The 13,987-nt window shown below is 39.6% G+C and overlaps 1 protein-coding gene across 3 annotated transcripts in view; it reads right to left on the reverse strand.

Annotated features, from left to right (window-relative positions):
* DAB2 (DAB adaptor protein 2) overlaps positions 1–13,987 on the reverse strand; it is a 53,538-nt gene that overhangs the window by 4,907 nt on the left and 34,644 nt on the right. Inside the window, exons 5-12 of one of the 3 annotated variants that reach the window (XM_021939326.2) lie at positions 13,445–13,576; positions 12,850–12,930; positions 12,085–12,111; positions 11,786–11,839; positions 11,290–11,352; positions 5,617–6,270; positions 4,452–4,614; positions 11–643 (exon numbers count right to left, since the gene is read on the reverse strand). In XM_021939326.2, the coding sequence (XP_021795018.2) occupies positions 11–643; positions 4,452–4,614; positions 5,617–6,270; positions 11,290–11,352; positions 11,786–11,839; positions 12,085–12,111; positions 12,850–12,930; positions 13,445–13,576 (1,807 nt within the window). The remainder of the gene's footprint in view (positions 1–10; positions 644–4,451; positions 4,615–5,616; positions 6,271–11,289; positions 11,353–11,785; positions 11,840–12,084; positions 12,112–12,849; positions 12,931–13,444; positions 13,577–13,987) is intronic. The other 2 variants (XM_021939327.2, XM_021939328.2) reach the window with 2 other exon arrangements.

Here is a 13,987-nt window from a genome sequence, read left to right on the forward strand (position 1 = left end):
AGTGGCTTACCATTGATCTTATTCAATAGTTGATTAGCATCAAAGTCATCATGGTCTGCATTCTCCTGAGGAATGCCAACCTTGCTGTTGAAATAACTGGAAAAGGCACTCGAAGTCCCAGAAGGAGTCTGCTCTCCCTTCCGGGCAGGCACAGCAGGTGGCTGCCGCAGTTGGAAATCCTTAAACATTTCTTTCACATCCTTGATCTCTTTATCCCCAAGTGGGTCTAAGGCAGTGAAGGCATCACTGGAGATGTCCTTGGGTGGGCCAGCTCTGGGAGGTGGCTGAGGAGGAGTGGCCAGGAGAGAAGAGTGCATGGACTGGGGCTGAGTGGACACAGCAGGAGCTGGAAAAATATTGCTCTGAAAAGGATTCCCCAAAGGGCTTGTTGTTGACCAAGCATTGGGTGCCGCAGATGCAGAAGGGCCCCAGACAACAGGCATTGGAGGGGGAGTTGAGGCTGCAAAGGGTGAAGGCTGATTCCAACCTGGAACAGCTGAACTTGTACCAAAAATGACAGGCTGACCAAAACCTGAAGGTTGACCACTCATCATGGCTCCCGGAACAATTGAAGGGGACTGATTGAAGACTAAAGATGCTGTGTTCCATGGTCCTGCCTGAGGGAGTGTGACAGTTACACCACCTGAAGTAAGAGGAAGAAAAATACTTATCAGGAGCCAAGCTTGAAGAAGATTCTTGACTTTCAGAGAACACAACTCTCTGGGAAGTCTCGATGCAGCTAACACCTCCAGTCCTGAGGCTGATGTGGGAAGAAGAAAGACTCTGAGCGATTAATCACTGTAAAAGTTAGCCAGCTAATCTATATAGTGAGCATTCAAATGCTGGTTGCATTTTGAGGCCCATGTTCTTCCTACCATGTCTTTTTAACTTTCCTCATTAGAGGTACCTACTCATCAAAAAAATAAGCCTTTATCATACAGACACTAGTTGTCTGATACATCACAAACAACTAGAACAGAGCCTGTTAATAGCAGGGACTTATTTGTTAAGTGAATATATTTTTATGCACAAACCATGCTGATTATGATGTAGTTAATTAAGATAATCCATTGCACTCTCTGAGTCACGGATTTGATCTTTTCATTTGGCAACTGGCTCATGTCTGGAGTCTTATGGAAACCAGCGGTCACACATGTGCAGAAGATCTCAACATGCTTGCATCCTGAAGAAACCATTTCAAAGTTTCTCCACTTTTTAATGCTGCCAACGCTGATACAGCTATATACATAAAGGGAAGATAAAGTTTGGCCGATGCCAAGGGAGTTTTAGGTGTTTATATATAAAAATGGAGGAAACGATGTTATCCTAGGAGGACTGAAACCTACTTGCTTTGAGCGTTGGAGCATGGCATTCTTTAGTTATGAAAGTTTTCTTCAGACCTGGGTTAGGGATGTTACATTTCCAAGAGGGAATACTTTGAAAATGGTGTTTAGGAGTGATGGAGCACGAGATTCTATCTTTGAGCTTCTTAGTCTGAGACATTGGTATTACCTGACTCCGTTTTCATCAAGCACGCTGGCCATCTGGCCATGGGCACACATGGTATATTCACAGAGAGTGGTGGGTTTCAGAACAGGACATTTCACTTAATCAGCATGCTTTTTGGAGGTGAGAAAACTGGGTGCAAGGATATTAATTAAAATTCAGAAGGTCATAGTCTGGTGGTAGAGACTGAAAATCAGGCGCACTGGCTCTAAACCCGACACCCCATTCTCCTGTTCTGCCTCCTTGGCAGCAAGGCATGGGGCAATTTTAATTTTCAAATGCTACGTTAATTCAAACACTTATTCACAGATACAGAAATTAGACTTCATTTTCACTGAAGAATATACCCTTTCATAACAAATGAAGAGAAAGTTCTCTTATATTTTACAATACAGGCTCTAAAAATGGGTTTAGTTTGAACAAAGTTGTTGCTCATATTTTAAAACACGCTCAGTTAAATTGTATTAACGGAAGCCAGATCATTCACTAATAATTTCCACCAGTTAGATGTGCAAAAAGGAAGGTAGAATTTTGTCATCTTTCATGTTGGACAACTTGTCTTCACTTAGGAAAATATCGTATTAGTGAGAATGGTATTCGTAAAAGAGAAAAATATTAGGGCTGGGGGCAGTGGCTTACTCCTGTAAACCCAGCACTTTGGGAGGCCAAAGTGGGAGGATCACTTGAGCCCAGGAGTTCAGAACCAATCTAGCTAACTTGGAGAAACCCTGTCTCTACTAAAAATACAAAAAGTAGCTGAGTGTGGTGGTGCACGCCTGTAATCACAGCTACTAGAGATGCTGAGGCACAAGAATGGCTTAAACCTGGGAGACAGAGGTTGCAGTGAGCTGAGACAGCACTGCTGCACTCCAGCCTGGGTGACAGAGTGAGACTCTGTCTCAAAAAAAAAAAAAAAAAAAAAGAGAGAGAGAGAGGGAAATATTACATTTGCCAGGAATTCAAGGCTTTCTCAGTATATACTTATACCAGTCTTCATTCCTACCCACCAAATTCCCCACATTGTGTTTCAACACATTTAAGGCCCAGCTGGACAAAGTAGGGGCAAGGACTAAGGAAAAAGGGGACACGGGTATAGAACATTAATTTTATTACCTTCTGAAGCTAGATTAAAATACAAGCAAGTTGAAACTGAGGGCTCAGCTTTCTACAATACCCTCTCCCCACCCCCCAGATCTCCAGGGGAGACAGTCCCCCAGCTGGGTCTAGCGGAAGCCAGACCTACAACCTTCCATGGTTTGGCTGAGGATCCCTGCTAGTGGACAGGGACTATACTGTAGAGCTCAGTTTGAGTCCCATGTCCAAACTTGGAACAATCATCAGTATTCTGCAGTTGTATACCCCAAGGCCTCCACAGGGGCACCTAGCCAAAAAGCTTCGCTTCGTCTGAATAAATAAACAGTTATAGGGTCCAGCTGTATTTTCAGGCTGACTTGTTAAATATTGGCTGCAAAAATTCTTAAGGGCATTGATATTAGATACAAAGCTCTGTGATGTGATCTCGCTGCAGACATTGCATTGCAAGTACTCTGGTCTTCTGTGAAGGAAGGGTACCAACCAGCTCCACTTGGGGGTGCAGGGAAAAGAGCAACGCAGAAAAGGAGACATGAAGGAACCCCCAAGAGACATGAAGTCTTTAGAGAGAGCCTCTTGATGGGGTAAATGCGAACAGAGACCTGGGACGAGCTGGCTTTTCATACCCTCACGGATTTCAGCCACTCAGCAGTTGAGTAACAGTCCTCCTCTGGCCACCCTATTCTAGATATGATTAAACAGACTTCTTGTAAAAGAACCAAAATATTTTCCTTTGTAGGAAAACAACAGAGACAGAGAGGAAAACAAAACAAAACAAAAGAAGGATCCTGATGACTGACTGCAGGAGGCAGAGAAAGCCGGGATCCCTGGTCAGATTTTATCAAAGGAGAGGAGAGTCCTTCCTCATCTACAGTCCTCCACCTCCCAAGCCAGAGTCCATTTGGAGTTTGTAGATGTGCCAAGAGCAGAAAAATAAAGAGTCCACAGCAGGACAGCAAAAACTATTATCAGGGTTTCTGAAAACTGTACCATGGAGTCTGAAAAGAAGTATAGGCTATGGACAAAGAAGAGCAAGGCCAGCCCTCAGTCAAATGGACTTTCCCACTGTCCTACCATAGAGTGATCAGCAACTCACACAAGCTAATGACACATTTAGGAATTAAGAGCATCAGTGCATCCTAGATGTCTGATAAAATTCCACATCTTCCCTTATTTCTCTGCTTTTTTCAACTTTGGCTTTCTAGGACTTATGTTCTAGCTTCAGTAAAACACTCAAGCTAGCCAAAATATTGGCAAGGAGCTCCTATGGCAGAAGCGTTCGGAGACTGATTAGGATGTGTGCCTGATCTACCCTTACCATATGCCTAGGAACACAGCTGGGCCCTGAACCTAGGACTTTCCCTCTATGACTTATTCTTGCTTCAGACTTAACTTATATCCTTCTTTGGCATATATTCCTGCTAAGAGGGCTATGTGTTGATAGGGCATAGGCCTTCAATCTATTATGGTAAAAGACATGGAAGACATGCATGTTGCTACAGTTGACAGACAAACCTCTCTTATGTCAACCCTGTTTTGTTACTGAAGCTGGTCTGAGTTTAGGATCCCTTACAATTGTCTCTCAGGAAACCATGACCAGTTGGTTCAAGTAATTACAATATTGAAAATGAATGTATTGTCTCATGCTGCCTTGAGGAGCCAAATGTGAGTACAAGTCAAGAATATCAAATGGGTGTGGGGTTGTATAGGAGTAGAAGTGAGAGAAGGGCTCCCTGGGATGCTCAAATCTTGTGCTGTAGAACCCTCTAGGAGTATGAAATGTCTTCCGATGCATCATCATTTTATGAGCAAAAGCAAAAGAGTCATACTTAATTTTATCTCTAGGCACCTACCTAGACCCGCCAGGGGCCCCACTGGGGCAGGAGCACTTGTTTTGAAGAGATCCAGAGGGTTGGGCTGCAGGGCTGTAGGTTGTCCTGTGGGTGACGCCTGGCCTGAAGGTTCTGAGACGGGAGGAGCAAAGATGTCTGATGCAAGCAAGTCATTGGCCGAAGACTGACAGGACAGGGAGGGAGGGAGAAGCCTTAGTTACTCACTAACAGTGAAATACAGCTTCATTTTGTCTCCTACTCTATACCCCAATTTGAGAGCCACAAAAAGGAAAACTTTTTTCTTGACAGACGAACAACAACACCACCTACTACTACAGAAAAAGAGTCTTCCAAAAAGACAGATTCCTACAATGGACAGACTACTGAGTCTTAGTGTCTGATACTACCTAGGGCTTGCAAAGTGAAATCTACTATACTCATTTACACACTCACATTGGTCTGGTCTCATCAGCTAAATGCTTGAAGCTGGGGAAGCAAGTGTGTAAAAGGGGCAACCACCAATAAGCGTCCTAAATATTTTTGATAATTCCATTGGATTTTAAGTCAGTCTACATAGAGATCATAGGGTCTTAATCCAGGCAAGCCTTCATATTCTTAGAAGAGGTAAAAAAAAGACACTTATGGGAACTGCATTTTAAGCTGCTCTTAAATAAAGCTGAGATCATAGTGGTAACAGTAAATACATAAGCTTTTTCTAAACTTATGTATTTAGTCAGTATTTAAAAGAGGAGATAAGCTCGAGAATTTTACACCACCACCATGGACATTAATGTAATATGATGGGTGTGCAGGGCGTGTGTTAGTGTCAGGGAAGTACAAAGGGAATCACAAGGACTCTCACCCTCCCAACCCAGAGCATGATGATCAAACTTACCAGAGGTATAGAAGCATAGCAGCATTAAAAATGGAAAAACTTGTGTTTAGTTTAATCATAAGTGACAAGACATGCACACGGAAAGCAGGGTGTGACAAACACTGCTGAGAAGTTTAAACACGGTGGCAGTTAGAGGAAAGTACTCCTGGAGAACCAAAGTGCCTTATCCCACCTTCTATTTCACAGCCACACAGGAAACTACGAGAGTAGCAGGAAAGAGAGCTTGCATCACACCACCCTTTGGTACCGAACATGCACTCTGCTAATGGATATGTGGAGAAGACAATTCACCTTAGCAGTCCTTCTGCCTCTTCCTGGTTTGGTACTTTGTGGAGGTGGGATAATGGCTATGGAGTCATGTGGTGAGGACTGGACAGAGCTTTCCAAGTCCTGTTTTACGCCATTCTGTATGGACAGTCCTTTGGGAGGGCTTCCCACAAAAGGGTTCGGGGAGGATTTGACAGAGAAGCCATTCTGTTCTCTTTCAGATACCCCATTTTGAGTTCTCACTGCTGGCTGGGTCTGCGAACTCGAAAAGGGCCATGGGCCTGCCTGAGCTTCCTGTTTGCCAGTCCGGTTAGAGATCTGGTCAAATTGCTGACCAAAGTAGTCAACATCACCATTCAGGGGCCCATTACTCAGTGGAGTAGATGAGCTACTCAAATTCTCTTTCTTCTGATCTGGAGATTTGAGAGAATCAAACGAAGAAGGTGTCGATTGGTCTGGCTGTGTGAAAGGATCATCACGGAAAGGATCAGGATTAGGGGTGGGAAAGAAGTTGAGATTGGCAGAAAAGGCATTTTCAGGCAAGAAGGATGCCTGAGGTTTTGGTCGAGGAAGAGAACAGGAGGTGATGCCGTTTGTTAAGAATGGATTTTCTCTTAAAGAATTCTGATTGGTGTCGATTTCAGAGTTTAGATCCACTAACAGGATATCTTTGCTTTCCTATCACATTTGGAAAGAAAAAAAAAAAAGAAAGTGTTAGTTCATGTTGTGACTTCAAATGAGAAAATTACATAAGATGACTAGGATTATCAGAATTTCTATTTGCATTTGGTCTTGATAAACCAGTTGATCATTACCTCCTTGCATCAACCCCTGTAGTCCTTTACTCTCTAGCTATAGCCTGGGTCCTTTCTATTACTCCCCAGTATCATGCCCTTTTATTTAAGTCTCAACATCATTAGGTGAAATCTTACTGTTGCTTACTTCATGTCTCTGCTCACCCTGGTTCACACATACTGACTGGCTTAATTCATTATGAGCATTGTTTCAATTTGTGACTTTGAAAGTCTTGAAGGGAATTGATTGTGAGTTACTCTAAATGATTATCAAAGTATGTTGAGCTTGAAAGTAAGTGATTTCAGAAGCCTAGCTCAGCTTCCTACCTGATACACACACAGTGCTCTCTATGGTAACCCCCAGAGTCATGTAGGATCATCTCTCTAAATGAGAACATTCATCAACTAATACATTCATATTATATAGTTCTGGCTGTGATGAAATTTAAGGTCAAATGCATTTCCCTAAAATCAGTCCAGTTCTTTCCTCTAGAGGTGGGAGAGAGGCTTTTCCTTTATGTCACGGCCTTCAGGTATGCCTCTTAATATTAAGGCTCTGGCTGAAGCTGATAGCCAAGTAGGATCTCATCCTCATCATCCCAGTCTCTCCTCTGGACTTACCCTTTTTGTCTATGTCCTCTGAAAGAGCTGAAAGAGACACTCAATACTGACCTAATTTAGTCAATCACACATTAAGATCTCCTATTTGTACATCTTTTCATAACATTGCTTAGAGTTGCCTGTGTTGTGACAGTAATCTCATCTATTTAGTGGTTAAAGTCAACCAAAAACTGATCTTTAATTTCTATACAGTAGTCCCTCCTTATCCTCAGGGAATATGTTCCAAAGCCCACAGTGGATGTCTGAAACGGCACATAGTGCCAAAACCTATATACAGTATATTTTTCATATACATACACATGATAAAGTTTAATTTACTAGTTAGGCACAATAAGAGATTAACAACAACAATAATGAAATAAAACAATTATAACAATATGCTGTAATAAAAGTTATATGAATGTGGTCTCTCTGTCTCTCTTCTCTCAAAATATCATATTGTACTGTACTCACTGATTTTCAGACCAAGGTTGACCACGGACTTATTTTCAGAAAGTGAAACTGCAGATAAAGGGGAACGATTGTACAAGGTAGACACATGGGTTTAAGAGTTAATTTGAAAGACATATCGAATATATAGCTCTACTAATTCTATCCCCTCTCTATCATTTCTCTGGTGTGTCAATTTTTTGAATTTTCAACTGTTCAATAGAAATTTCTCAGCTTAAAAGCAGTAAATTTGATGAATCCGACATGTCTTTATTCCAGTAAAAGACAGAATTATAACTCACTCTAGGATAGAACTTTCATACTGATATCACTTCCTTCTGCTTGACTTTGATCCATTAAATACTTAACTATGCTACCCAGAGAAGAATATAAATGGTAAAAAATGCCTCGCTGAAGTAGAAGTTATAGTAGTTACCTTGCATTATCGTGGGCAGAATACTAAATATTTTGATCATTGCGGAAAAAAACAACTTCAAGGGAATATAAAATTTGCAAATTAGTGAATACAAAAGGGTTCAAATAGAATTCCTTGGATTTTAAAAGAAAAAAAATACTCATTTTTTAAGAAAATTTAAGTCCTATTTCATGGCCACAAAAGAGGCAGCAAAATCAGACCTAAATGGCACTCTACCTTTTGGATTTCTTTACTGTGAGGCATAAAAACACAGTTTTTATAAGCCAAAGCCAGGCTTTCTCTTTATAAAAGAAGAATTTGTCACAAGAAAGAGCTTATAATTAAAAAAAAATTTAATCAGAGAAATGGTTTGGAAGAGCTATTAATCTAGGGATCTTTATACAATCTAAAGGTAGGATAAAATTTATTACGAAAGCTTGTGATTTCAATATTTATTTATTTGTTTTGAGCCACCTCTGGGTTAGAACAGTTGAGTGTTCACAGCTGGTACAGTTCTCCTTTTCAAATACTTCAGAAGAAGTAATTAGGACACCAAACAGGAGCCACAATGTTAGACTTCTGAATAGTCACCCTATAAGTAAAATGTATAAGGCTCTCCTCAGGCTGGGTTTGTTATTAATCCAAGATTAAAAGTGTAGTTCACAGACTACAAGTGAGAGGCCAAAGACTCCTCATCCACCTCCTTGGTCAGAGCCTCATTCATTCTTTGTCGGACTGTCAACACTGCATCCAGTTGGCCACTGTTTGAGCACCTGAGCCTCAGGCACTGGAGATAGGCAGTAGGTTACAGAACCTACTCGTAGGGAGCTCCACTAAGTGGGCATAAATCCCGAGTTCCATAGCCTAGCTCTTCTCTGGGTGGCTAATCTCACCTAACCATTCCAGTTTGTCAGACTGAGGACTTCCCTACTCAAAGCCTTAAGTGGCCTCCTGCTGCTCCCTATATTAAAATAAGCCTCCTTAGGCCAAATTTTCATGATCCACAATAAGACCCACGTTGTTTCTAGCCCAACTACGAACCTACTTTCCTACATATATCAAAGACCCAACTCAATTCAGATTCTTTACAAAGCTTTTAGCATTGATTTTTCTGTCTGCACATTCCCTGTGCCCACCCATGTTATCTTAATGGCATGTATACAAGGACATAAGTGACACTTGTGCTTTGTATCCTGATCCCATCCCTTGTACCAGATTTAATTTCCTTGATCATAGGTCATGTCTTATATTCTTCCCATAGTAACTGTGCTTTCAAGTGGTTAAGTTGTTAAAGTTACAGAATATGGGTTTTTATGTTTTTCTTTTTCTTTTCTTCTTTTGAGATGCAGTGTGGAAGGAAAATGCTCAAGGGGCTTGCCAATAAAAATTCTGTTCTAGGGGATACCACATAGCTTGCAACATGAGCATTATTTCAAATTCATAAAACTTTTCTGTATAAATTTGAGGGGAGTGACAACCATCTAGGACCAATAATAAAGTCTAGGCAATTTAGATTTCTTTCTCTCTTTACATGTTTCAAAGCAATTGTTGAAAGAGTTGAATATTTTTAAACATGCTGGCTTTGCCAAGTAGAGATAAATCTATTTTTGACCTATGACTATAGAGTCAATAGATAAGAACATGTTGTCAAAGCTTAACCAGCACATAATTAGATCTGTTTGCCTTCCTTTGGTTATCAGAGTATATATTTTGATGGTATTTTACTTTATTGTTAGTTTAACTAAAACTTGAATTCCTATAAATAAAAAATTTTTAGACTGCATAAAGTCTAATGAAAATGAGACTGAAGTTTATCCATATTGTTTTCCATTTCCGTTTTTAGAACATTCTGGAAGTCTACAGAAGTAGATTATAAGGCAGTACTTCCTTGCCTGTTCCACTGGAATTCCACTTCATATCTTGAGTGCTTTGCTCTCTTTGAATATTACTGATTTATTTTGAAGAAAGCATCACTGATGGAGGAAAGGGCAAGGTTGACTACAAATCAAAAGGACCTCAGAGTTAGGATGGATCTGTCAGGATAATCTAGTCTAGTATTTTAAAAAGTTTATCCTCAGAACTATAGCAAACATTATGAAGAATGTAAGGTTCTATAGGCAAGTGAGTTAGGGCTCACTGCTAAAATGAATATTAAACAGGCTTCTCTCTTACAGGTATTTTAGAACATTACCATGCATTGTGATTCTCATTTGGTTAGGGTCAGAGAAGAATGCTTGAAGTCCCTGCTCCTCTCCATCTCATTTGACCTGAAAGTTTTATGCAGTGAGGATTCACAGGCCTCGAATTCTCTGCAGAACTCCGAAGTGAGAATTTTACCCAATCTTTGATCTGTTGCTTGAACTCCTGTAACCTTGGTCACGTAGGCTTCCAAGTTAATTTCCTGATGCAAGGGAGTCCTTTCTAGACATTGCCCCCCATTATTCTAGACTAATTCTCTTTTTGTGTTTATTGCCTTCTCATCTTTTATGTTCAATTCTAGAAACTCACTTCCTCAGAAGCATTATCTGAATTTCTGAACTAGATAAATACCCTGTAAGTAACATCAATTGCTAATGATGTGATTAGTTTTAGTGTTGGTCTCCCTGCCAGAGAGTAAATTCCATGATGTCATTGATGTTGTGTATTTTACTGCTATGCCTTGCAAATAGTGGGTGCTCAGGAAACTGTTATATAAATAAAAGAAGTTGCAAGAAGTAATTCAAAATGTCATGGACATGAGGTATGTTTTGGAAGGTCTGAAGACTTAGGCTTAAGCCTTGAATCTGGACCTCTTTCCTGTTTTTTTTCTTCTTCTACTTCTTCTTCTTCTTTTTCCCTGAACCACCATTTTTTTTTTTTTTTAATTTGTAAAGGAAAATACTGTTCTATTCTTACAGGGTTGTTACAGATCATTCAATATTGAGCAGACTGGATATGGTATAAAATACTGTGAGAATGGGGAGCTTTCTAACAAGGACAAGCTTTGGTGGAATATAACTGAACCTCTTGTTTGTTTTAAATCTTACTTCACACCAAATTTATGCTGCTAAATTGCAACTGACAGAATGCAAAAGAAATGAAGAGGACAGGAGGCTTTATGATTACCCATCTAACAATCATACTTTCTTCAAGTAGGCTTATTCAAGGGCTATTATTCAGCGCCTCCTTCTAATCCTAAGTGATACCATGAAGGACTACATTGCTGACCTATTGTTCAGGTTTAACCTGTAAGCAATATTAATATAACTGAATTAGTGTGGATAGGTTCCCATGGTGACTTAAGATTCACATTTATTCTAAAAACCATTGACACTTCATTTGCAAAAATCAACGGTCACCTTCCAAGTTTCAATGAGATGCTTAGGATTTCTGGTTATTGCCAATTTGAGTTATAGATGTCATTTTTATTACATTGCAAATTTAAAAACAAACACTTACTGTTGGACTATTTAGGTCAGGAGGTGTAGACATGTCCCCAAACAAATCCATCTGGTCAACACCCTTAAAAAAGTATTTGAATTAGATTCAGATGTGTCTACTAAAAAAGATTACTTCGTATATTGTTGTGATCATTTGTTTCCTAAAGTTTAGGAAAGTAGTTGTCACAATTTAATTTCCATTTAATTAATAGATTTCATATTAAGCTATTTAGGTCAAGAAGTGTAGACATTTCTCAAAGCAAATCTATCTTGTCCACATCCTTAAAAATGTTAGATTAGATTCAGGTGTGGCTACTAGAAAGATTACTTTTCTAATCTTTTTTTGACTACTTTTGTATATTGACATAGATGTTACACTAACATTTTGAAAAATAGTTGTCTCAATTGAATTTTCATACAGATTCAATGCAGATTTGGTATCAGCAACATCTACAGGAAGTAGAAACCACGTTCAGATAAATAAGAACTGTCAAACATCACATATTAATACATACCAATTTCAGTTTGTTAGTTTGGTCATCTAGAATCATTAGGGCTTCGCTCCCATTCTGAAAAGATAGCAAATATTTAAGGATTTAGTTGAGCTTTCTCTATAAAATGTATTTGTCCACTGTATTACCTTACTAAGCAGCAATGGTTTTGGTATTCGTCTTTTAACTAAACATCTTTCATGATCAAAGTGGTCATAAACACATAGGAATAAGCGAGGTGGTAAGAGTGGTTGGGCAGGTAGCAAATAGGGGCTTACGTGCATCACACACATGATTAACAAGAAGTAAAGATGCAATTTTACCTCAACTGCTTTGTTGGCTTCCTCTGTCTAAAAAGAAAGATACATATTCAGTGATCTTCATATTCATAGTGAAAGGGAGTTAAATACAAAAACAAGTATGCCTGAGGTTCACAGACATAAGGCAAGAATAAGTCTCATATATTATTTCTGCCCTCCATTCCCCTCCCCTTTTCATGTCAATATTAGGTTTGAGTAGAGGTACTGGATTTAAACTTGGTTGTCCTGTATATTTCCTAGAATTAATATGAATCTTGTAGAGAGAGAAAAAATAAAAGCCAGGGGGACTGGAGATTAGAAGTGCCTAACCATAAAAATCTATCCATTTCCCTACTGGGAAGAATAGATAATACATATAGAAGCCAAATTTTCAGATAGATCATATTTATACATAATATTAAACACAGTCCTGAATACAATTTTAAGCTCGTTTGTTTGTTTTTGTGAGACAGACTCTCGCTCTGTCGCCCAGGCTGGAGTGCAGTGGCACAATCTTGGCTGACTGCAACCTCTGCCCCTCGGGTTCAAGCAATTCTCCTTGCCTCAGACTCCCGAGTAGCTGATATTACAGGCGCCTGCCACCACCCCTGGCTAATTTTTGTAGTTTCAGTAGCGATGAGGTTTTGCCTTGTTGGCCAGACTGGTCTCGAACTCCTGACCTCAGGTGATCCACCTGCCTCTGCCTCCCGAAGTGCTGGGATTACAGGTATGAGCCACTGCACCAGGCCAGCTTTAAATTTAATGGAGCATTAATCAGGTAGTACTTGCCTTTTTCTTTTCTTCTTCCTTTTTCTTTACATTATAGATAACTTGAAAAAGGTCTTTAAGATCAACAACTAATGGTTCAGCCTGCAGCAAGGGAAAGCACTGTTATCAGTATTTTAATTTTAGTATTTTATTTCCTTTGTCTCACATCAGTTATAATTCATACTGGGATTTTTTTTAATCTTAAAACTCCTTACTTCCCTCCCCTGGCTTATTTATAGGGGATCACCACCAACCCAATCCTCACCCTTAGGTACATAAAGGACAGCAGGGTTAATAAGTATTTAGACAAAATAAGAGGTATCATGATCATTTTCGAAGTCCTTTAAGGTTTCTGAGAATAATTCACCATTGTTCTGAAATCGATATTCACTTTATAAGAAGGTCCGTTCTCACAATCCTGTGGCACACAGTAGTACATGGCTATCGATGACATTTTTTAAAGATTCCACAGGCCAATAAAAATAGTCATTATCTGAATCATTATTTAGCCCTCCTACATCCAATTATTTCCAGTAAATTTTCTAGTTGAGTGACAGACACTCCAATGTCCAACAGAGGACAAGTCCCCAGGTCTATGGCAAGACTTAGAGCTCACCTGTTGCCCGGTTTTTATGGCAAAAAACTGATGTTGGCCCTCTCCTCCACACACGTAACCAAATGCCCGGTTGTCTGTCACATCACGGGCAATGAAAGAAATCTTATTTACTGGATGTTCATGCTCTATTACCTTAAAAAAGAACATAAAGAGTAATTTATTAAGAAAACCAGAATCTATTTGCAGGCTAGCACACCTAAGCCTCAGACACATATATGAAGACATATATGAAAAGGTTAAACCATTTGAAGAAAGGTTAAAGAACTAAAAAGTTTCTGGTTGAAGGCTAGAGCATTACTCTTGCTAGAAAGGACTTCAAAAGAAAGAAGAATAGAAAACAAAAGTGGGAAGAATGTTCCTTCTGAAAATATTGATACTTTACTCTCCCTGCTTTAAAGACATGATGCCATATAGCAAGGAATGACTGAGGATTAGAAGACCAAGTGAAGAGGAGATATTTAGCCCTTAAGCCAAGTCAAATAGGCCGACTTTCCCAACTCAAACACAAACTTAAATGAACAGCATAACTAAGCTAGAGGAGGG

Source organism: Papio anubis, chromosome 5, assembly GCF_008728515.1.
Source record: "Papio anubis isolate 15944 chromosome 5, Panubis1.0, whole genome shotgun sequence".
NCBI lineage: Eukaryota > Metazoa > Chordata > Mammalia > Primates > Cercopithecidae > Papio > Papio anubis.